This window comes from Nyctereutes procyonoides, unplaced genomic scaffold (genome assembly GCF_905146905.1).
Source record: "Nyctereutes procyonoides isolate TBG_1078 unplaced genomic scaffold, NYPRO_anot_genome, whole genome shotgun sequence".
NCBI lineage: Eukaryota > Metazoa > Chordata > Mammalia > Carnivora > Canidae > Nyctereutes > Nyctereutes procyonoides.
In genome coordinates, this window is record NW_026575046.1 from 44,695,459 (window position 1) to 44,720,017 (window position 24,559).

The 24,559-nt window shown below is 46.4% G+C and overlaps 1 protein-coding gene across 7 annotated transcripts in view; it reads left to right on the forward strand.

The window, feature by feature from the left end:
- The window catches only part of TENM2 (teneurin transmembrane protein 2), a 1,067,650-nt gene extending 1,051,324 nt beyond the window's left edge, over positions 1–16,326 (forward strand). For all 7 annotated transcript variants that reach the window (XM_055325563.1, XM_055325567.1, XM_055325564.1 and 4 more), the window contains 3 exons: positions 418–2,032; positions 12,432–12,562; positions 14,196–16,326. In XM_055325563.1, coding sequence (XP_055181538.1) covers positions 418–2,032; positions 12,432–12,562; positions 14,196–14,957 — 2,508 coding nt within the window. In that variant the 3' untranslated portion in view covers positions 14,958–16,326. The remainder of the gene's footprint in view (positions 1–417; positions 2,033–12,431; positions 12,563–14,195) is intronic.
- Positions 16,327–24,559: the final 8,233 nt, after the last annotated feature.

A 24,559-nucleotide genomic window follows, 5' to 3' on the forward strand; every position in this document is an offset into this window, starting at 1 on the left:
GGCAAACTCAATTTCTCTCACCTCAGTCCCTTGAACCCTCTCTACTCAAAGTATGATTCAGGCAACATCAGGATCACCTGGAAGCTTGTTACAAAAGCAGATTCTCAGGCCACCTACTCCGCCCCTGCCTTCCTCCTCCCTCCACCAAACTACTAAATCAGAATCTGCCTTTTGGCAAGATTCCTGGATAATTCACATGCACAATAAAGTTGGGGAAGCATTGGTCCAGGTAGCCACCATGATTCATCAGAGTTAGCATCCCCAGTAAAGTCAATCTACCATAATCTCTGGTATAAACTTCCCCATCCTTCATGGCTTTTGAATTGCCATTTTGGGAAATGGAATAGATTCTGTCCATTTGAGGGTTTGGTCTTAAGGAGCCAACTCATGCGTTCCTTCCCCCTTTCCTTCCTCCAGTCTATGGTCCTCCTGCTTCAGAGTCAACGTCAGTATATATTTGAGTATGACTCCTCCGACCGTCTCCACGCTGTCACCATGCCCAGTGTCGCCCGGCACAGCATGTCCACCCATACTTCCATTGGCTACATCCGCAACATTTATAATCCCCCTGAAAGCAACGCTTCAGTCATTTTTGACTACAGTGATGATGGCCGCATCCTCAAGACATCCTTTTTGGGCACGGGGCGCCAGGTATTCTACAAGTATGGGAAACTCTCCAAGTTATCAGAGATTGTCTATGACAGTACTGCTGTCACTTTCGGATATGATGAGACCACTGGTGTTTTAAAAATGGTCAGTCTCCAAAGTGGGGGTTTCTCCTGCACAATCAGGTACCGGAAGATTGGCCCACTTGTGGACAAGCAGATCTACAGGTTCTCTGAGGAAGGCATGGTCAATGCCAGGTTTGACTACACCTATCACGATAACAGCTTCCGGATTGCAAGCATCAAGCCCGTGATAAGTGAGACTCCCCTTCCTGTTGACCTCTACCGTTATGATGAGATTTCTGGCAAGGTGGAACATTTTGGCAAGTTTGGAGTCATCTATTATGATATCAACCAGATCATCACCACTGCTGTAATGACCCTCAGCAAACATTTTGACACCCATGGACGGATCAAGGAAGTCCAGTATGAGATGTTTCGGTCCCTCATGTACTGGATGACAGTGCAATATGACAGTATGGGAAGGGTGATTAAGAGGGAGCTAAAACTAGGGCCCTATGCTAACACCACGAAGTACACCTATGACTATGATGGGGATGGGCAGCTCCAGAGTGTGGCTGTCAATGACCGCCCAACCTGGCGCTACAGTTATGATCTCAATGGGAACCTCCACTTGCTAAACCCGGGAAATAGTGTGCGCCTTATGCCCTTGCGCTACGATCTCCGGGATCGGATAACCAGACTGGGTGATGTGCAGTACAAAATTGATGATGATGGCTATCTGTGCCAGCGAGGGGCTGACATCTTTGAGTATAACTCCAAGGGCCTCCTAACAAGAGCCTACAACAAGGCCAGTGGGTGGAGCGTCCAGTACCGATATGATGGTGTGGGGCGGCGGGCTTCCTACAAGACCAACCTGGGCCACCACCTGCAGTATTTCTACTCTGACCTCCACAACCCAACCCGCATCACTCATGTATATAATCATTCCAACTCAGAGATAACCTCACTCTACTATGACCTCCAAGGTCACCTCTTTGCCATGGAGAGCAGCAGTGGGGAGGAGTACTATGTTGCCTCAGATAACACTGGCACTCCTCTGGCTGTGTTCAGTATCAACGGTCTTATGATCAAACAACTGCAGTATACAGCCTATGGGGAGATTTATTATGACTCCAACCCTGACTTCCAGATGGTCATTGGCTTCCATGGGGGACTCTATGATCCTCTGACCAAGCTGGTCCACTTCACTCAGCGTGATTATGATGTACTGGCAGGACGATGGACCTCTCCAGACTATACCATGTGGAAAAACGTGGGCAAGGAGCCAGCCCCCTTTAACCTATATATGTTCAAGAGCAACAATCCTCTCAGCAATGAGCTGGATTTGAAGAACTACGTGACAGGTGAGGACTCTACCATCTCAGTTGGGCAGTGGCTCCCTGCGGGGTGGTTGTCTCAGTAGACTGTAAGGGAACTTCAAAAGAAGGTCTTACTTCTGATGATAATCCTGGAGAGACCTATAAACACTGATCTGTACAGTATCTAGAACAGTCAAGGGACAGCAGGATAGAGCAGCCTTCAGATCTGTTTGAAGATGTCCTGACCATTTTCAAGTCCATTTAGTTGAAAAAACATTTATAAGAGCACTTCCTACCCCAAGAAAGCAGCCTTATGAAGGGGGAAATAATGGGATTGTAGTGTCAGAAATACCTGGTTCAGATTCTCTCTCTTCTACTTATAAGCCAAAGGACTTTGGGCTAGGTTTCTAATCTGTCTGAGTTGTAGTTTTCTTCTCTGTGAAAAGGTACTAATAAAACCATCCCACAGAGTGATTATGAGAAGTAAATGAATTTAGGCAGGTAAAGCTTAGTGCCCAGCATTTAGATAGTGGATGCTCACAAAAGAGTATTTGCTATTGCTATTACCATTATCATTACAAATGAGGCATTGAGTTAGCATAGGTATGAGACAATTAAGACCCAGTTCCTGACCTCACAAGCAGACTGGCAAGATACAAACACGGTCAATGATAACGCAAAGCAGAATCAGGTCTGTGCTACCATATAGGTGTTTGTTCAGTTATTTATTCAATAAGCACTGATAGAGTGGCATTATGCTAGATTCTAGGAATACAATGATGAACAAGACAAACACCCTTCTCTCAAAGGGGGGATGTATATGTGTGTGTGTGTGTGTGTGTGTGTGTGTGTAGATAACTTCAAATTTGAAAATTGTGACATAGTACAGAAGGGCTCCGTGTCAAACTGGGTCTGAAGGTTGAAGGGGATCCTGGTTGGCAGAAATGAGCTCAAGGCTAAAGAAATACTATAAACAAAAGTTAAAAGGACATAGGAAGCTTGGAGAAGGATATGGATTGAGGGGCCAAAGGAGGGCAAATAACCTACTGACTCATAATAAGTGAGAAAATGGTAAAATAAGCATCCCTATCTCTTATCTCATTCAGATATCTCCAACCATCGATCCATTCATTCAACAAATCTTTTCATAATATCTAACATATACTAACATCCATCTCCTCACCCACATATCTCTACTCATCTATTCATCCATTAACCATTCAACAAATCTTTTCATAATATATGACATATACTAAGTATTAGAGATGCAGTGGACAGCTAGATAAAATCCTTATCCTCAGGTAAATAAGGAAATCAGGAAGGATGAATGGATTGATCGATTGATCCAAAGAGATCAACTTTCAGAGTCATCCTACCTGTCCATGCATTATAGAGGAACAAGAGTAGGGACCCCCACTCCAAGGCCCCCCAAGTTCCAGGAAACTCACAGCTCTTGACCAGGAGTCAAGAAAACATCAAACCCAAAGGGTCCCTACCCTCAGGTGACTAGGAGTCACTCGTCCATCCTCAAGAAAGGAAATAGCAGCTAGCTGAGCACACAGCTGCCCTCAAGGTCCCATACTGCAGGACGACCATAAAGATCAACTTGTGGCCATGCTGTATCTCATTGTCACATTCCAGAGCCTTTGAAGTTGAACCCAGCATCCCCTACAGCCAAAGAAGCTGGTACCTTTTGAGCCCAGGAGCTATGGCCAAGCTAGTTCTATCCTATTATCCCACCACACCTCATCGAGAGGCCCTGCCATATACTCTGCCATGGTCTCTCTTCCCCATGGCTTAGCCTGTTATAGCTCAGTTACTGTACTTTCAAATTAAAGGACCTCTCAGGAAGACATCTGTACATACATAACTTCAGATAACAATAAGTGCTATGAAGATAAAACAGGATAAGGGGTTAGAGAATAATGGGTAGGATCTTCTATATCTAGGGTGCTCATAGAGGACTTTCTGAGGAGGTAGCATTTGAGCAGAGAGCTTTATGAAGTGAGGAAGGGTGTTCTTGACATAGGAGACAGTGTGAATGGGAAGGCAGACCAAGCCTGTCTGAGACTTAGGAGAATTCCCTCACCCTCCAGAATGTGCTTCCCAAAATGTGGCTTGGCATTGGATAACTTAGGGATGAGTCTGCCAGAGTGAAACAAAAAGAGAGCCCTCAGAGGGGACTGAATGGACATTAGAGTTGCCAAGGTCCAAACAAAATCACTCACAGAGCACTAACTCACTGGCCCTCCTCAACTACTTCCCTGGTTCTCCTGAAAAGGAAAAAAAAAAATTATCAGAATTTTCTGAACAGCAATAGGACTTTCCTCATTCCGGTGCCTCACAGAGACTCAATACACGGGAATCAAACCAGATGGAACTAAGTCCAACAAAATTGAATCCAGAAACCATTCCAAAGAGTCAAAAATAAAAGGTAGTGTTAGAGAAGCACATGCATAGAGCTGATGTGAGCAGTCAAAGCCAGGGAAAGCAGGGCCCAGGCAGAGCAGAGAGTCAGTCCAGGCACAAGCCCACACCTGCTGCCCGTTCAAGATGAGCTGCCCCCTGGAGAGTGGATCCCAGCAGAGAAACACCAAATCATTCTCTGCTGTTTGAATGTTGGCTAATCTGTAAACCCCGTCTAAATTAGTCTTAATTTGCCACTTAGGAGACGAGCAAAGTGGTTGAACTTGCTGCTCACAATTTAAGCAGAAGAAGTAATTAAGATGTAGTCAGGAGGAACGCAGAGAACAGAACCTTCTCTCTCTGGTGCACAAAAAAAATCATTGATGTTTTGGAAACAGAGCTTTCTGAATGCAAGAGGCAGCTGCTGAGGCTGGAGGAGGTTTTACTTCCTCCTGAGAATGCAAACACAAAGGAGAACAGCATAGAGTACCCATGAGTTCAAAGCACCTGGGCTGGAGCAGAGGTGTAGCCACCAGGAGGGGGTGAAGGAGGGCCAGAAGTGGTTCTTTTCCCACTCACAGACTCCAAAGCAGCGCCCTAACAGGTATTTTTTTAAGGTAATATACTGACAATTAATATATCTGTGATAACCAGATATTAGAGGAAAGGATGTAAAAAACAGTCTGGGAGAAAGACTCCCTTCCCGACAACCTGCAAGGCCTCAGTCTTTCCCAGTTCTGACATCACAGGAAACTCCTCAGTCCCAGAAAACGGGGAGCCATGCCCAGCCCCCAAGCACGGCCTGTAATTCAGACTGTTCTTTCCGATGTTAGAATCTGAGTACATCTCAAGACCCCGATGTTGGCCTTGCTCATCACTCACTGTGTCACTTGCATAAGATCTTAAACTTTCTGAAGTGTCATTTCTTCATCAGCAAAATGGTGGTCATCATAGTGCTCACCCTATGGGACTGCTAAAAGTAAATGAGGCCTGCCGTGTAAGGTGCCTAGCACAGTGCTAAAGCTAAAAAAAATGGTAGCAACGCATTTGTTAGTTTGAAGCAGCCACAGACTTGGACATGGGGGAGTTCATAGATGAAGAGTGCAGATACCACCTCTGTATAATTTTCTGAGGAATGTAGGGAGGGGTCTCCAGATCCACTCTGAAACAGATTCAAATTCTGGCCTGAATGGCACTGCTTTGGCAAACCTGGCAAATATAAGTTAAACAAACATCCTAGATGTCACTCACAAGGGCTTATATTTTCTCCCTACCCCTTCTCTCTGGCAAGTCTTTGGGCTTACAAACCCCAGGCACATGTGAACATGGTAGGATTTTATGGAGTAGAATTTCCCTAAGTGAGGAGGACGGCACAACCTCCCTCTCACATTACCCTCTTCTCAGATCTACATTTAACACCTAAGATGCTGTTCTGACAGCGTTTTTGGAGAGAGAGAATATGCTCAGCGGCCATAACATCATCACATGCCCTAAAGAACATAAGAGGAAGACAGAAATGAGCCATTAGGAGGGGCCACCTCATCAGCTCCTGCCCCAAAGGCTCCCTCTCTACAGACTGTGTAAGGTGCCTGTCACCAGAAACATTAATTACTTCAAAAAGGAAGAAGGCTATTTGTGTGGTGCCAGAGGTGTCTTCTGCAGAATGGAGGAGATGAGAACTTGAATAAACATTTCAGAATAGGTTTAGACTCTGAAACTAAGCCATGTTAGAAGCTTTAAGGAAAAGAAAGTAGATGACATGCGCTCTCAGCCTTCATGGGATCGGCCATTAAAATTCTGGTCTCAGAGGCAGGAGCTTCTCAACATCATTTCTTTGAGTACTAGGGAGGGGTCCCTGCAGCCAAAAAATCAGGATGTGGAGAGTCTTGGTGGGCAAGACCACTCTTGCCTCTCTTGGAATTCCCCACATATCCTACATGTTCCTGATGAAAGATGGGATGATTTTATATGGTATACAGATGAGGATTAAATAACATGGAAACACAGATGGGGAAAACTCGTCTCTTTAGGGCTCTTTTTATTCTTTCAGTTCAGTTGAGGAGAACGTCTCCACCTGATGCTGGTATGTGCTTCACACCTCATTAACACTTCCAATCTCCCCTTTTAACAAAGAGAGTAGGTCTAAGACTCCCTCAGTAGCAGGTAACAAAAATCATGCTCTAATTTATTTGCATTGCATTGTTTTGTTTTATTTTTACAGTTATTTTCTGTTTGCATCAAGTAAGTCCGCTTTCCCATTTGTGATAGACATAAAGCTTCTTTTTTTTTTTTTAAGTGGACTTAGGTGAAACAGGCAAATTTATTTTTTAAATCAGTAAGTCAATACTACTACAGGTGATACCTGGATATGACAAAAACAATTGTGACCATGAATACCCAAAGTTGGAAAATCCATCCTCTACAGCATCCAGCACCTACCTTGCACAGAATAGGTGCTCTGTAAATATATGATCATTGCTGATTATAACCAGGCTTCCCTCTGCTTGATGCAGAACCTACTTTTTAAGGCAATTGTAAATCTCTATTCTTAAGACTCTTACATAGTAACTACACATCTCAGTGATAGCCCAAGTTATTGAATGAACCAGTCAGCCTGTGCCCAAGGATGATGGATGGACTGTAGATCCCAGATTCCCTCTAATCAGAAGGTTCTTTTATGCTGATATATTAAGTAGCAAAGTCAACATTAAATTCCTCACAGCAGTCCCAGGGCAGGAGGTAGTTATACCTTACTTAACATCTTCAGAAGTATGCTCCCAGGCACCATTAGCTCCTCTGTCACTGCTTAAACTACTGAGGGTAGCATTTGCCACATACATTCAGTATTCTTTCATTCATTCATTCCATGGATACTTATCAAACACCAATTTTGTGCCAGGCATTTATAGGACCTAGGAGGACATTAGTGGATAAAACAAAAATTTTAAGTCCCTGCACTAGTAGAACTCACAATCTCAGTAAGGCAGACAGAGAGTAAACAATAAATACGCAAATGATACAGCATATTAGAATGTGATTACTTTGGGGGCAGGGGGTGAAAGTTGAACAGAGTAAGGGGACTTGGAATTGTTGGAAGTGGAGAATGAGGGAAGGGAAGGTTTAAAAGGGTTTTAAATGTGGTGATTGGGTTTGCCTTATTCAAGAGGCAACATTTGAACAAGACTTGAAAGAGGAGGGGATCCCTGGATGGCTCAACAGTTTAGTACCTGCCTTCAGCCCAGGGTGTGATCCTGGGGACCCGGATCTGGGGCTCCCTCCATGGAGCCTGCTTCTCCCTCTGCCTAGGTCTCTGCTCTCTCTCTCTCATGAATAAATAAATAAAATTTAAAATAAAACTTAAAAGAGGCGAAGGGGGGGACACCTGAGTGGCTCAGTGGTTGAGCGTCTGCCTTCGGCTCAGGGCGTGACCCCAGGTCTGGGGATCGATTTCCATATCAGGCTCCCTGCATGGAGCCTGCCTCTCTCTCTCTAATGAATAAATAAACAAATCTTAAAAAGGAAGAAGAAGAAAGAAGAAAGAAGAAAGAAGAAAGAAGGAAGAAGGAAGAAGGAAGAAGGAAGAAGGAAGAAGGAAGAAGGAAGAAGGAAGAAGGAAGAAGGAAGAAGAAGAAGAAGAAGAAAGAAGAGAAGGGCACCTGGCTGGCTCAGTTGGTTAAACATCTGCCTTTGACTCATGTCATGATCTCAGGGTCCTGGGATCAAGTCCTGCATTTGGCTCCCTGCTCAGTGGGGATTCTGCTTCTCCCTTTGCCTCTGTCTCTGCACCCCACCCCCCCACTGCTCTCTTGTGCTCTGTCTCTCAAATAAATAAAATCTTTTAAAAAACAAAAAAGACTTGAAGGAGGTAAGAGAGCCAAAAAATACTTTTAGAAAACACTCTGGGAAGAGGAGCTTGTCAGTGTAAAGGCCCCCAAGATGAGTGTATGCCTGGCATGTTCAAGAAATAGCATCAAGGCTGGAGCTGTGTGGGCAAGGGAGAGAGCAAGAGAACAGGAGGTCAGACAGATAATAGACGAGGTCCTTAAAGACCAGTGGGAAGACTTTGGCCTCTTCATTGAGAAAAATGAAAAAAAAAAAAAGAGAGAGAGAGAGAGAGAAATGAGGGTTCCCTGGGTGTTCTGAGCAAGGGAATGTCATGGTCTGCTCCAGGTTTAAGAGCTCATTCTGGCTACGATGCTGATAAATTATGTGGGACAGAAAGGTGGAAGCAGCGAGGCCAGTTAAAAGTTCAGGTGAGGGCAGCCCCGGTGGCGCAGCGGTTTGGCGCTGCCTGCAGCCTGGGGTGTGATCCTGGAGACCCAGAATCGGGTCCCACATCGGGCTCCCTGCGTGGAGCCTGCTTCTCCCTCTGTCTGTGTCTCTGCCCCTCTCTCTCTGTGTGTCTATGAATAAAAAAATAAAATCGTTAGAAGTTCAGGTGAGGGATAATGAGCCAGAGTTGACGTTTTGAAGTGATAGCAAGTGGACACAGATTCTGGATCTATTTTAAAAGTAAAAACAAAGGATTTAACCATACAACCCAGCAAATTTCACACCTAGGTATGTATATAAGCAAGAGAACTGAAAACAGGTTTTCAAACAAAAATCTGTACAGAGATATTCATAGCAACATTATTCATAATAGTAAAAAATAAAAACAACCCAGATACCCATTAACTGATGAACAGGTAAACAAAGTGTGTTATACCCAAACAATGGAATATTATTTGTCCATAAAAAGAAATGAACTCTATTGATAATGTGGTACAACATGGATGAACCTTGAATACATTATGCTAAGTGAAGGAAACCGGGCACAAAAGGCCACATATTGTATGATTGCATTTATAAGAGACGTCCAGAATAAGCAAATCCATAGAGATAGAAAGCAGTTTGGTGGTTAGCAGGGACTGAGGAGAAAAGAGAATGCAAAATGACTGCTTAGGGCATGAAGAAAATATTCTGGAATTAAATAGTAATGATGGTTGTACAACATGGTGAATGTACTAAAAGCCACTGAATTATGCACTTAAAAATGGTTAAAATTGTCAATTTTGTTATCTCAATTTAAAAAAGCAAAGGATTCATCAATGGATTTAGATATGAAGAGTAAAGAAAAGAAAGGGGTCAGGGATGGTGGCTAGGAGGATGGAATGGCCATTATCTGGGATGGAAAAGTGTGTGGATGGGACAGGTTTGGGGAAGAAGATCAGGAGTCCAGTTTTGGACAAAAATCTGAAATGTAATTACATATAGTAGTTTGGAGCTCAAAGAGATGTCAGGATGTAGATATAAATTTTAGAGTCAGCATCAATATATTGATGGTAATTAGAGCCCTAAGGATGGATAAGATCACCATGTCTGTGAGAGTAGATAGAGTGGAGAAGTTTGTAGACTTAAGTCTAGGGTATTCCAACACTAAAGAGATCAAGAGGCAACTACGGAAGAACCAAAAAGGAACAAGGAGTAGCTACCAAAGTAGGAGAGGGACAAATGAATGTGTTGTCCAGAGAGTCAAGAAAAAAAGAAAGGTAGGAGCATTCAACTTGTCAAGTACTTATAATACGTAAGATAAGGACCCAGATTAATATCAGACTTAGCAACATGGAGGTAATTTTGTGACCTTGATAAGAGTTGCTTCAGTGGATAGTTAGGGACAAAGCCAGATTCAAAGGAGAATGGGAAATAAGGAGTCCAGAAATCTTTTGATCCTGAGAAGTTTTTGTCAAGGAAGGTGGGAGAAATGGTTGGTAGCAAATGGGAAAAGGGATAAAAAAGGATTTCTTGTAAGGTGGACATTTGGTAGCATGTCTGCATGCTGACAGGTTTGATTCAATAGAAGAGGAATAATTTGATACCATGAGAGGAAGATAGAGAGTGTCACTGGAGTGATGTCCTTGGGTGGACATAATAAAAGATGCTACCTACTGCATACATAGAGGGTTGACTTTAGCAGTTAATCTAGAGTAACAAGAAGAAGGTGGGGAATATGGTTACAGATGCTGGAAGGCCAGTTAAGGTGATGAGAGTTTAGAGGAATTCCCCTCTGGCTGCGTTGGGTTTTTTCAGAATAGGAAACAAGGTCAGCTGTTCTAATGAGAAGGGAAAACAGATGTTGAGGGTTTTAGGAAAGATAAGATGTAACATCACCCAGAAGATTAGAAGAATCTCTGATGGAGGAGGGGAACATTGTCAGGCAGCAGGAAGGCACAACTGGGGTTCAGGAATTTAAAGTGACACCAGTCAGTGTAGTTCGGTTTATTTCTCTAGTCACTTTCTGCTGCATGGGTACAAATAAAGAATAGGGCAAACAACATGGATTAACCAAAATTGTGATTTCACCAAGCAAGTGTGATAAAGTGAGAAAGGGACAGAGTGAGAATATCTATGAGGAATGATTCTAACGATTGGCCATGGACATGTGCTAGGTAGGAAGAGACCAAGATGTTGAGGAATTACAGGTGTCCAGCAGACAAGAAGCTAAGGATAGCATGAAGATCCTAGGGAGGAGGGGAGAGGACTAAGAAGCATGTGTGTCAGATGATAAAAAGGAGTAAATTAGAAAGAGTCCAGGTGGTGGTCAGAGGATGACGTGCATGAAACTGAGATATTGGGGAATCAGAATTATTGGTGATGACAGGGTCCAGAGGATGGGGGGAGGAAGTGGTCATCAAAGGAATGAAGATACCAGTGCTTATAAAACGGAATCACTAAGAATGAATTTAGGAACAGAGGTGGCAAGAAGGCCAGTGAAGCAGAAAAGCACCATGAAATGCAGGTGAGTGATTAGCCTGGGGTCAGTAATGACTGCAACAAGGAGCACTTGTATCTCCAGGCCCACCGATGGTAGAAGTGGGAAGCTGCAGGGCATGATGTTGCGGTGCCCCTTATAAACAGAGATAAGGAGCCTAAGAAGGGGACTCCTTCTAGACCCCAGATCAATGGCATGATGGTGAGACTGTGAGTGCTGCAAGGGATGGATGTCCAGGGCTCTCTACCAATCACTGTGGAAGAAGGCATCCTAGGGACTGCAGTCATACTCTGAAAGCCTGAATCATTCAATGGAACCCATGGGGCAAGAGGCATAAATCCCAAAGCAAGGGACTCAGCCATGACCCTGGCAGGGGAAGGGAAGTCTTACTCTGAGAGCGTGAGAGCTCTCTCCTGGCCTCTTTTTGAAGAGTAGGCATCTGAGAAAAGGGTCTCAGGAGCCAGAAGACTTTGTGCATTCCACATACTTTTGGAACCCCCTTTCCATAATGAGCCAGCCTCAGTGCAGCCCCCAACACGTGCCAATGTCCACACACAGTGTTAATAATCATCATTTATGGGCAGCCCAGGTGGCTCAGCGGTTTAGTGCTGCCTTCAGCCCAGGGTGTGATCCTGGAGACCTGGGATCGAGTCCCATGTCAGGCTCCCTGCATGGAGCCTGCTTCTCCCTCTGCCTGTGTCTCTGTGTGTCTCTCATGAATAAATGAATAAAATCTTTAAAAAAATCATCATCATCATCATCACTTATCCATTTAGTTGATCATTGTACCCCCAGCTTCCAAACACACCGACTGGCCTATAACAGATACTCCCTAAAATACTTTAAATGAAGGAGTTCATATTTACTGAGCAATATATGTGCCAGGCACTGTCACAAGCCCTTTATGTGGATTTCTCCCTCTGCTTTCCCAAGAACCCAGAAACATGGGTACAGTTATCATCCCAATTCATATCTGAGAACACAAAGCTTAGAGAGCCTCAGGAACTTTACCCAAGGTCACATGGTAAAGGGATTCTAAACTAAATCTTACTCTAGGACTGGCCCTCAATTCGGGATTATCAGGTGATCAAGGTTGGAAGGACATCCTTCCCAGGACTGATGTAAAGCGGCTCTGGGTCTGGACCAGGAGACTTTCACGAGCTTTTGCCTCCCTCCCCTGCTGGACTCCACACCCAACCACCCCTTTTGTTTTGTTCTCTCTCCAAGATCCTCAACTGCTTTCCATCCATCATGATTCAGAAATCTTTATTTTTGTTTCCACCGTAGATGTGAAAAGCTGGCTTGTGATGTTTGGATTTCAGCTTAGCAACATAATTCCTGGCTTCCCAAGAGCCAAAATGTATTTCGTGCCTCCTCCCTATGAATTGTCAGAGAGTCAAGCCAGTGAGAATGGACAGGTAAGCAGAGGTTCCTGCCAAGAATCTGAATGATTGTCCTCATTCCCTTTTGCAAACAGAACCGCATGGGAGCCAAGGGCATGTCAGTAGAGGAGGCAAACATCAGAGCTGGGTATAAAAAGGTGCATGAAACATTGTGACTTTCCACGAAAGCAAATGTCAGTGCCGTCACCTGTCTGGCATAGCACATTTTTCTTCCCAACCTCAATTATTACCTTAATTGTGGTATCATTATCTGCTTGGTATATACCCTTGAGTCACTCCTTGATTAACAATAGCACAGAGAAATCTAGCAGCAACCTACCATCTGCACTGCCTATAAGATCATAACCCTTTTGGCTTTTATGGGACATAATATAACTGTGGTTTGCAGTTTCTAGCCCATTAAAGAACATTTTTATGCCTGACATAAAACCTCAGCATTTTATGGCCCAAATGTATACAGATTAAGTTTTCAGAATGTAATTTGTGCTTGGGTCTTTCAGCGATGACCAAGAGATGGTCAGTTTCCATCTGGGTGCTCCTGAAACCTCTGGCACGGTCAGACAGGAGGGGTGGGCATCAGTGTTCAGATAACCCCTGTTATAGGACAGTGCCCAGCAACATAAAAGTCTGAAAGGTCTCATCTGTTCTAAATAATCATCCACACTGTGTAACTAAAGAGAGACAAGGAGGAGCCGGTGGGTAATTGAGAACAACCTTCTCTCAGTTCTGCCCTGTGGGGACCACTCAGTGGATGAATAGCCATCATTTCTCTCATTTATCTAAGTGCCGTTACCTCCCAAACACAGCCTCTTCCATTATCCCAGTCTGTCCCCCAACCACCAATTGAGATGAGTTGTAATTTGTGAGTAGAGAGCTCAAGGCCAAGGGGACAATGGTGATTTCGTCCCTCTGCAGAACCAGGGCTAGGATCCAAAGCAAATGACTCAGAGCCCGAGGTTATTCCCTCTGGCCCACAAAGCCAGAACCTTAGTCTGGTGCTTGGCCAACATTAATATGCACACAAACCACCTAGGGTATGTCTTGCTAAGATGCAGCTTCTGACTCAGTGGGTCTGGAATGAGGCCTGAGATTCTGCTTTTCTAACAAGGCAGGTCCCGGCGATTCCTCTACTGCTAGTCATGCTTTGAGTAGCAAGGTCTTAACCCAAGGAAGTTAATGAATACCCTGGGCATTGGCCTCGAAGAAAATCTAGGTCACAGCAGCAGGGTTCATAGCTTCTCAAACGAACACCCTGCCCTTTGGGTCAGGATATTCCTCAGTCTGAAGTGTGCAAGGCAGCTGCCAAACCATCCGAGAGCAGAGTGACTCTCTCTTCTCCAGTAATGGAGAAACATGGTAAGTGGGTAGGCCTGGGTACAGATGTCAACAAGGTGGCGGACCTCTGCACTGTCCTTTTAGTCAGGGTCACAGTTACAAGGCGGACAGGCCACACCATCAGAGCACTGGGAACCAGCCAGCCTGTGCTAGTTTCAAAAGGTAGGACTATGTTAGCTCATATCATTACAAATATAAGACTAGTTTTGCCGAGAGTCCAAGCATTTCCCTGACTCTTTTTTAATGAGCTGCTCGGCCCATGCAAAGAGCTGTCCGGATCATCTCAGCCTTCTGTGTTTTCTTCTGCCCACAGCTCATTACAGGTGTCCAGCAGACAACAGAGAGGCATAATCAGGCCTTCATGGCTCTGGAAGGGCAGGTCATCTCTAAAAAGCTCCATGCCAACATCCGAGAGAAAGCAGGCCACTGGTTTGCCACCACCACACCCATCATCGGCAAAGGCATCATGTTTGCCATCAAAGAAGGACAAGTGACCACCGGTGTGTCCAGCATCGCCAGCGAGGACAGCCGCAAGGTGGCTTCCGTGCTGAACAACGCCTACTACCTGGACAAGATGCACTATAGCATCGAGGGCAAGGACACCCACTACTTTGTGAAGATCGGCTCGGCCGACGGTGACCTGGTCACGCTGGGCACCACGATCGGCCGCAAGGTGCTGGAGAGCGGGGTGAATGTAACCGTGTCGCAGCCCACGCTGCTGGTCAACGGCAGGACTCGAAGGTTCACCAACATTGAATTCCAATACTCCACGCTGCTGCTCAGCATCCGCTATGGCCTCACCCCCGATACCCTGGACGAAGAGAAGGCCCGCGTCCTGGACCAGGCGAGACAGAGGGCCCTGGGCACCGCCTGGGCCAAGGAGCAGCAGAAAGCCAGGGACGGGAGAGAGGGGAGCCGCCTGTGGACCGAGGGTGAGAAGCAGCAGCTCCTGAGCACGGGACGTGTGCAAGGTTATGAGGGATATTACGTGCTTCCTGTAGAGCAATACCCAGAGCTTGCAGACAGTAGCAGCAACATCCAGTTTTTAAGACAGAATGAGATGGGAAAGAGGTAACAAAATAATCTGCTGCCATTCCTTGTCTGGATGGCTCAGCGGGAGTAACTGTTATCTCCTCTCCTAAGGAGATGAAGACCTACCAGGGGCACTAGGCCAGGCTGCTTTAGGATATCAAGTGGCAAGAAAGCTCACATTTTTTGAGTTCAAATGCTACTGTCCAAGCAAGAAGTCCCACATCCTGAAGTAGACTAAAGCCTGGCTGAAAATTCTGAGGAAAACAAAACAAACGAATGAATGAACACACACAACATGTTCCAAGTTCCCCTAAAATATGACCCACTTGTTCTGGGTCTACACAGGAAAAAAAAAAAAGAGAGAGAGACACAAGATGTCTAAAAGGAGCAAAAGAACAGAAAAACAAAACAAAAACACAAAAAAAACCCAGAAAGCAAACCATACATACCGACCGAAAAACAAAGCCTGAAGACGAGAAGGCCTCATATCCTATTACCTCACTCATCCACACGTGAGCGACGCAGAGACATCCGCCAGGGCCGGCGTCACAGACCAGCTGAGGAAACCGAATCAGACTGCTTGTTGGACAAATACTACAGACGTTTTCGTTTAAACAAATACAGGTGCATTTAAAACACGACTTTGGGGGTGATTTGTGTGTAGCGACTGGGGAGGGGGGGGATAAAAGTGAAAGAGTGAGCACTGGAAATACTTTTTAAAGAAAAAAAAAGAAAAACACACAAAAAAAAGGAAATTAATATCAAAAATCAAAGCGAAATAATACCGTTCAGCACTTAAACTCTCAGGTCCCAACTTAGTCCGGCCTGAGCTAATTTATTTGAGCGCAGAGTGTAAAATTTAATTCAAAATGGTGGCTATAATCACTACAGATAAATTTCATACTCTTTTGTCTTTGAAGATTCCATTGTGGACAGTAATACGCAGTTACAGGGTGTAGTCTGTTTAGATTCCGTAGTTCGTGGGTATCAGTTGCAGTAGAGGTGTGGCATTGTGACACTCTTTTGCTAACGGGCACCACTTCAGATCACCCTGTACATACATAAGCCTCAAGGCACAATCACTGTTTCAGATTTAAAATTATTAGTGTGTTTGTTTGGTCCAGAAACTGAGACAATCACATGACAGTCACCACGAGGAGAGAAAATAAAAAAATTCAAAAAAAAAAAAAAACCCACAAAAACAAAAAAAAAATAAAGAAAAACAAAAAAAAAAGTCTAATAAGAACTTTGGTACAGGAACTTTTTTGTAATATACATGTATGAATTGTTCATCGAGTTTTTATATTAATTTTAATTTGCTGCTAAGCAAAGACTAGGGACAGGCAAAGATAATTTATGGCAAAGTGTTTAAATTGTTTATACATAAATAAAGTCTCTAAAACTCCTGTGGACACTGGTCTTCTGTGGAAATGCTTGGAGGTGAGGACAAGGGAGAGGCTGCCGGAGGAAAGGGGAGCCTACTGAGCTGGTATTTCGAACTTTGGGAGGAGCTTTTGTTAGGGGCTCCCCAGACTGCTCTAAACAACAGAGTGATCTCTGCCTACGCCTGCCGCCCCCTCTCTGTGTGGAACCGGGGTGAAGAAAAAGTCTGAATGGGGGGGGGGATAGTGAGGACCCTCACACCTAGCCCTGCATGGAGCGGTCCCTCCAGCCTTCAAGGGACAATCAGGCTTCCCCTGATGCTGAGTTCTGCTTCTGGAAAGTGCTGGCCAGAAGTGAAGGCAAACACTCTTGCCTCACTGGGAGGTGTGCCTGTATCTGTATCTATAGTTTCTTCCAGATTAAGTGACCCCCAAACTTGCACACTTGGGGCAACCCAAGTAAGGAGAGCACTTATGATATGGACGAATTTTTTTCCACCAAGCCCACAGAGTAATATTATCATCAATAGCTAGTATTTATTGATGCTTACTAATGCCAACAACAGTGGTAAGTGCTCACATTCATTTCATCCCCATCTTTCATTCATTCAGCAGCATTACACCGAGGGCTTGTCACGCACCGGGTCCTGTGCTAAGTTCTGGGGATAAAGGAGGTAGGTAGACAAAAACGTGGGTCCTCACCTCTCAAAACTTGGGTCAGGAATGTAGACAAATAATCATCAAATCATTCCACTAACTAGTGAAAATGGCAGGGGTGTTAAGCACCAAGAGGATGTATAAAGCAATGAAAAAAAAATAATTTTAAAAAACTGAAAAAATTTTTTTTAATTTTTTTTTTTAAGTAAAGACGTTTAAAGCCATGGAAGCTCATAACTGGAGAGGTGACCTAGACTGAGAATGCACAAAAGTGGCTAGGGTCTGAAGGCAAGCATTAGCCAGGTGAAGAGCAAGGAACGCACTCCAGAACCCGGGCGTCGGTCTATACAAAGGGACGGTGCTGAGCCAGGCTGAAACACAGAAGAGGTTGGCAGAAATCAGAAGATGCACATGCTGGGAGTGGCGGCGGGGAGGAGGAGGTCTCCTTTTTTTTTTTTTTTAATTAAAAACAAGAGGGCGTCTGTTTAAATTTCATAAGGAAGTGCTCCGCATGCAGTGTGGAAAACAGGCAGGGGAATCAGACGTTGTCACCTGAGTGAGATAACAGAGAAGGCTGGTGGCCACTGGCCTAAGAGGGAAGCGTTTTGGACTACAGCAGGAAGTGGAAATGAATCAAGTGGCTAGACCGCAAGAATGAACTCCTAGTAGCATTCACTTTGCAGGTGAGGAAACTGAGGCTAATGACCTCCTAGCTGGTAAGTGGTGGAATCAGATTTCAGTCCAGCTGTGACTGATTTCAGAAGCTCCCCAGGAGGTCTAGTTAGCATACCACAGAGACCCCCTCCAGTGCTCTGAGGCACTGCTGCCAGGCCAGGGGCCATGTCCCCAGGTGGAAGGATGGGGAGAGAGAGGCCAGGCTAGCCTGCTTTACATCAGGTGTCAGGTCTCATGGGCCCAGTTAGCATCAGCAGCAGAGCAAGCTATGATCTAGTAAAGCAAACAGGAGAACAAAAAGGTTTCCAACAACTTCCCTCTCAGAAGCACATAAGAACACTTTTGCCCAGTGCAGTGAGTCTGGGCCATTTCCCTTCAGGAGGGAGACAGGGGACAGCTCCTCCTGTGTGCTTTGACCCAGCTGCCACCTGCCTTGTCTAATCCGATTGGTGTCAGGACCACTTGGATATGTACTCACAGAAGAGAATCCAGCTGGTCATGGGGCAGCCTGAATCCTGGTTCAGTGGGAGCTATGGAGGGGTTAGCCACTATGTTCCATCTCCCCGGGGTAGAAGCAGCCAGTGGGACCAACCACAACAGAATCAATCCCAGGCAAGAAGCAAGGAGCTCGCTCAACCCAGAACTCCTCTGTCCCAACTAGACTCTTAGGTGGCAGACACACAGTGTGGCACACAGGAAATCACAGGTCACCGGAAATTCACTAGAACCTGAAACTCCTCTCGCATGCCAACCATCTTTGAATTATTCATGAGTTTCCTACTATACCTAGCCCAGTCCAACCCCTCACAATACACACGCATGAACCCACAAACTGGGAGAGGGAGAGAGCCTTGGGTAAAAATCCTCTCCTGCCTTTCCTCAGGCTAGTCCTAAAATGGCAGGATGGAATGCTTGACCTCTCCCAGAGTATGTGCACCTTGATACAGAATTCTGGAAAGGCAGCGCAGGGGATACATTTGGGCACTCTGAAGTCAGCCGGCATGGAAACAAATCTTACCTGGACCACTGACTGAACATGAGAGCTGGAGATGGTTACCTCTATTAATTAGGGTACATAGCAATAGGTGCTGTAAGAGATAAATCCAACATAAGTTAACATGGAAAAGTTGAATTCTTACTCATGTAGCTGTCCACTGTAGGTCAGGGATGGGAATGGCTCTGCTCCACGCCGATCATTCAGGGTCCCAGCCTCCTTTCACCTTGTGGCTCAGTCTCCTACGTCCTCAGAATTGAGGACATCCCCTCCACTGAGCTGGTTGAAGAAGAAAGATCCAAGGCCACATGTGTAACTATTTTATTTTTAATGAACCACACCTGACAATGAGGCCTAGCCTAGCCTCCTCCAACCCCCAGCCATTCTCTTATATCCGTGGACCCACGTACTGCAAGAGACTAGAGAATGTCATCTATGACCTTTAGAAGAAAAGGAGACTGGGTGCTGGTGAGCCCAAGCAGTCTCTGGCATGTAACTCAATGTCTAAGAGCCTCTCTTTCCTCACCTGTACACGAGGATGGGTAAACACAAGGCTGCAAACCTGCTATGATGATTAAGTGGAATATTGCATGTTTCATGACCTATGGTAAGTTCTCAGGAAATGTTAGTCTTTATTATTTTTAAATCTTTGCTCCAAGCACAGGTTTTCTAAGCATGGAAATGGAGGAATCAGCCCATTGTCATATGGGAGAAATTTTTATGTAGGATTTGGGAGGATGGAGGAGGCCCTTCCCTCAAATCCCACATGGTGTGGCCGCCTCCCTTCTCCCCAACCTAGGGAGCATGACTAGGTACTTCCAGTGTGAGACTCTGGCTCACAGTCTCAAGGACTCTTCAAGAAGGTTGACATTTGGAAGGTTGGAGGTCTCAGCAACATGAAGACTGGCCCCCACATTTAATCACCAAGCAGAGTTTTGTTCCTGGCACTGTCAGAAGCTGGGCACACCAAGCTAAATACATCATGGTCCAAGATCTCACCGTCTAAGTTGTGAGGAGAAACAAGCCCATCAGTGGGACACAAGGGCGCATAGAAGTGATGCACAAAAATGTGAAGCCCAGAGGAGAGGGCTGCAAGTTCTCTACAGGAGCATTTGAGCTGAGTCTTCCCAGGTAAGAGAATGCTAGTCAGAAAAGCTGGAAGAGGGCACTCTGGACGGAGAATGGGTGCTACAGATGGGAGGGAGAAAAGATACGCAAGTCCACTGGGGAGAAGTTCAGAAAGGCTGGAGCAATGGTTACAAGCGAGCCCCTGGCTACGTATTAGAATCACTTGGGGGACTTTCTCAATACACCCACAACCTCCAGGTCCCGGGCCAACTAAACCAGAACCCCAGGGGCAGGGTTCCAGGCACGGATAGGTGCCAAAGCTCCCCAGGTGATTTGAACGTGCAGCCGGGACTGAGAAGCACCAGGTCAGAGCCTAACAGGAGGTGTGTGGACTGGGATGAGGCATGTCAGAGAGAATGAGGCGGGAATGAAAATCAGACCTGGAAGTTGGACATTCTCCTGTGGGGCATGGAGCGGGCCTAGGGGAGGTCCTCCAGGACTGGGAAATACTTGATTAGCAAAGTGGGCAGAGAAGAGGGGCCAACAGAGCAGAGCTTGGGAGACAGCAACAGTTGCACTGTTGGAATGTACCAGGCCAGATGAGGGCCATCTGGGGTGAGGGGTGAGGACAGAGGGAGAGCTCCCCAGAACACCATTACAGAAATGAGGAGGAGGTGCAGAACTCCCTCAGGGGTGCAGACGTGTCCTATCCTACAAGGTTGACCACCAGGGGCGGGATCCCAGGCCGCTCTGCAGGGAATGCATCAGATACACCCACGTCCCGGCTCCCCACCTCACCCTGATGAAAGGACACAACACCTGTGGGGAGGGGGAGTCTAGCCGAGGCTCACCTCCAGAAATCCTCTGAGGGGCCCAAGGTGGGACTTCCCAGGATAGTTCTGGTCCACCACGCCCCCACCCCAAGCCCCCCCTTCCTTCCTGAGGCAGCTGGGCAGCCTGACCTCTGAGGCCCGGAGCTGGTACTCTCGCTGTGCCTCAGCCCTCCAGAAGCAAGGCCGTGCCAGCTGGGGGCTCTTCCCCCCCTGACTTCACCTTTTTCCCCAAAGCTTCACCCTCCCCAGAGAGCACTTCGTCCTGGTAAGTGCTGGGCTTGCCATTTGGCCACTAGATGGCGGCCTTTGCCGTAAAAATCTTCCGAGAGCTCCTCCCGGCTGCTCCAGGCTGCTTTACACGCCAGAGGCACTTGGCAGCGCCCAGCGCTTCACAAGCGCATATTGAATGAAGGGTAAGCAGTTACTCTTCCAGGAAAACAGCGTAACGTTTTTGAATTACGGTCTTCAGAGGCAAAAGCAAAAAACAAACTAGTCTTTAAGTCCCACTGCTGTCCTTTCTAGCTACGCAGGGTCTCTTAACTTCTGAAGACACAGTTTCCTCCCCCTGTAAAATGGGTGTAATACCATCTCGCAGGATTGCTGTAATGAACGCCCAATCCAGTGCCTGGCCTATGGGAATGGCTATTGACTGATCACCAATAACTATTATCCTTAGCCTATGAGGACTGCGGGGGGGATCCCTGCCCTAAGACTAGCTGCACACACATTCCAGTCCTGAAGCCTGACCTGTCAAGGAGTCAAGCTTCCATTGCCCGCCCCCCTCCACCCTCCTACCACATAAGCTACATAAAGTAAAAGGGCCTTGCTCTGCAAGCAGGCCAAGGGTGGGAAGCCTGTGGGACAACTTTCCCAGTGGCCATCCTGCCAGAGATAAACTAGGAATGCCAGTTATGAGGGTAATAGGAGTAGGAGGTGACCACTTAGCATCTAAACCAGCTCCACAGCCCTCACCAGGGCTCCAGGGTCCCCAGGCCTGGGGAGAACACAACAAAATCTCCTCTTGCCTGCCCCCACCCGTCTTTAGTGTTCCATGGGGGTAGTCACTTGCACGAAACATTCACCTTCATTCTCTCCCCTTCCCCCTGCTTCTCTATATCCTTTCAATAGCTCCCCACCCTGGTCTCCTTCTCCCTCTGAACCAATTCCAGTGGCAGTAAAAGCAATCTCCTTGCACTTACACATTCATAAACGCTTTTGCCCAAATTGATTGATTTGAACTTTACCACCACCTGAGAGATCCTGAGGAACTTGGAGAGCTGAGGTAACCAAAGGTGACACAACAAAACAGGTGCCTCCCAGGTGGCTGGAAGTCCTCCCGTTTCTAGTCTACCACCATATCCAGTCCCAGGCCACTCCCCCCATGGTCTCTGAACTTAGTATTATCTCAGCCAAATACATGCAGATTTTATTCTAAGACAGGGCTCCTGACCAGAAGCAATCTGCTCAGTCCCTGTAAATCAACTTTACGAGCTAGAGGAGATGGAAACCATGAACGGAGCCTGGCTCTGCCCCCAGGTGGCATCACTGGATTAATTAGGAGCTAAGTGATGGAACCCCAACGCAAAGCAAAAACTGGGAAGTTCAGAAACAGGATGGCTTCAGACATGGTTAGGTCCAGGGACACAAAAGATGTCTTTGCTCCACCTCCAGTTCTCTTTCCTTGGAATTTGGCTCTATTCCCAGGTGTGCTTCCCTTGTATGTGGTAAAGATGATTGCTGGCAGCCCCTCACTCACATCCCTCTGGCACTCATGGAAATGGCAGAGAGACTCTCTCAGAGAACTTGAATGGGCTCCAATCCCAGCAGAGCCATAAAGAGAGGGAATGCATGGTTCCCTCAAGGAAGATAACAGCCTAGACAAAAACATGGGAGCTGCTAATACGATATCTACTGAAATCACCCATCTGCCCATTCTATCAACAAATAGGGCCTGCCACATCTTGGGTGTTCAGATGACAAAGCCAGGTGCCAGGGAAACAGGGTTGAATAAAACACAGCCATCCGGGAACTAGTAAGGAACACAAGCAAACAAACAACAGCAATACAACATGGAAGTGCTGGAGAAATAACTGCATGGTGCATGATGGGGATTTGGAAGGAAGGACATGGACGTGTGCATAAGTAGCGCACTGGGAAGATAGAGATTGCATCTTAATAGTCAAAGAGGCATCTAATCCTTCCCGCCAAGATTCTTGCCCACCTACCATGGCCCTTTCCCATCCACTGGGAAGACAGGAAACCTCTTTCCAATACCAGCCTGGAGAACCTCTCCCAAGGCTGAGTTGTGTCTAGGGGGCTGGATGTCTCCCACTTCTTCACTCTGAACCCTTTCTCCCTCCTTTAACACATGGGGAGCACCACTTCCCCTAGGTGTCAACCACGTTCTGTAAGGAGAAGTTGCTCTGCCCATCAGACCAGCCTCTGCTCTAGTGCAGGTTTCCCCAATCTGAGCATCAATAGCATTGGGAGCCAGGTGGCTCTAAAATGGGGGCTGGTTTATGACTTGTGCAGTGTGGAATGTTTAGCAGCACCCCTGGCTTCTAGCTGTGACAACCCAAAATGTCTCCAGACATTGCCAAATGGCTTATGGAGGGGGAAAGTCATGCTCAGTTGAGAACCACTGCTCTAGCTCATTCTCCCTCCACCCTCATTTCTCCCTAACCCCAGAACTTTGGAAAGAAGAAGCCTCTGCTCTCTGGTTAGTCAGGCTAATTCTCCCTGAGGAGACATTTACCCATACTTGCCTAGGTTCATCCAAGGAACACTCCCTCCAAACCAAAGGTTCTGGAACTACATTAAAGTTCTGCCCTAATTATCCTTTTCTTCTGGGCTCACCACCCAAGAGCTACTCAGTAGCTGAATTTACGAGCCGAGTGTGGAGGAGAGAATTGATTGCTCTGCTCCACAACCCCCTCATCCCTGCACCAGACTTCCCTGAGGAGATGCCCCCACTCAGAAGGCAGAGACACTGGCATTCCTGAGACAGACCAGCTGCATCCGTCTGCAGCAAGGAGCAGCCACATGAGTGTTACAGTGAGGAGTCTCAGAGCAATGCAAATGAGAGCACCTCCCCACTGCAGATGCTAGAACCTGAGATGACAGAGTCATGTTTTATTTCCTCCTTCCCATCCTGCCCCTAAGGTGGCAGTCACACAGCCCCTGAAATGGAGCATGGATGACATCCTAAGAACAGAGAGAAAGCAGGCAAGCCCTTCCCTACCAAGGACAGGCAGGCCTCACCCCACTGCTTCTCCCTGAGGCTCCACACAGCCTGAACTTGGGATATGTAGGAACTGCTCACAAGACTCTGCATTCAGTGACATCACCCTGGTGGCTTGTGAGGTGAGGGTATCTACATCATGGAAAGGGGGTGGGGTCACTGTGGTAGGATACTGAAGAGAATAAAAATGTCAAAGACACATTGGGAGAAGAGGAGCAAGAGATCCATGGGTTAAAAGCTTTCCCAATTGTGCACCTGAAGCTAACATTGTGTCAACTACAATTAAAACAAAACAAAAAAAAAACTATCTTGGTTGACTTCAAGGATGTGGACAATTTGAAACTCAAGGGTCAGGAACTCAGGTCTGGCACCATTATAAAATAACTGTGGTAAAAGCAGCAAGAGAACATTTTCTACATTCTTCCAAATTTTAAGGGTGGTTTTAACCAGCTCACAATGACATTGTTTGGGCTACAGTGGGGACCACCCCCTGCAGTGGGCACAGATCCCTCTGTTGGAGACCCAGGCATTCATTCCTCCCTCCCAACCCCTTCACACTCCCCAGCCCCAGGAATGCTGCCTGCGGACACTTCAAACCTCCTCTCTCTGAAAGGAGCTGTCTGCTAAAAGGTTACATGCCCTGGGGGTGTCATTCAGTGACCTGTCGACCTGACCTGCCCCATCGACTGGTCAGGTGGAGACAGGGGTACAAAGGCTGGCTGCATGCCATAGTAAAGAGTTATCTCAGCTCCGGAGCTGGAAAGCGGATTGGCTGAGGCCATCCATGCTGGGCCC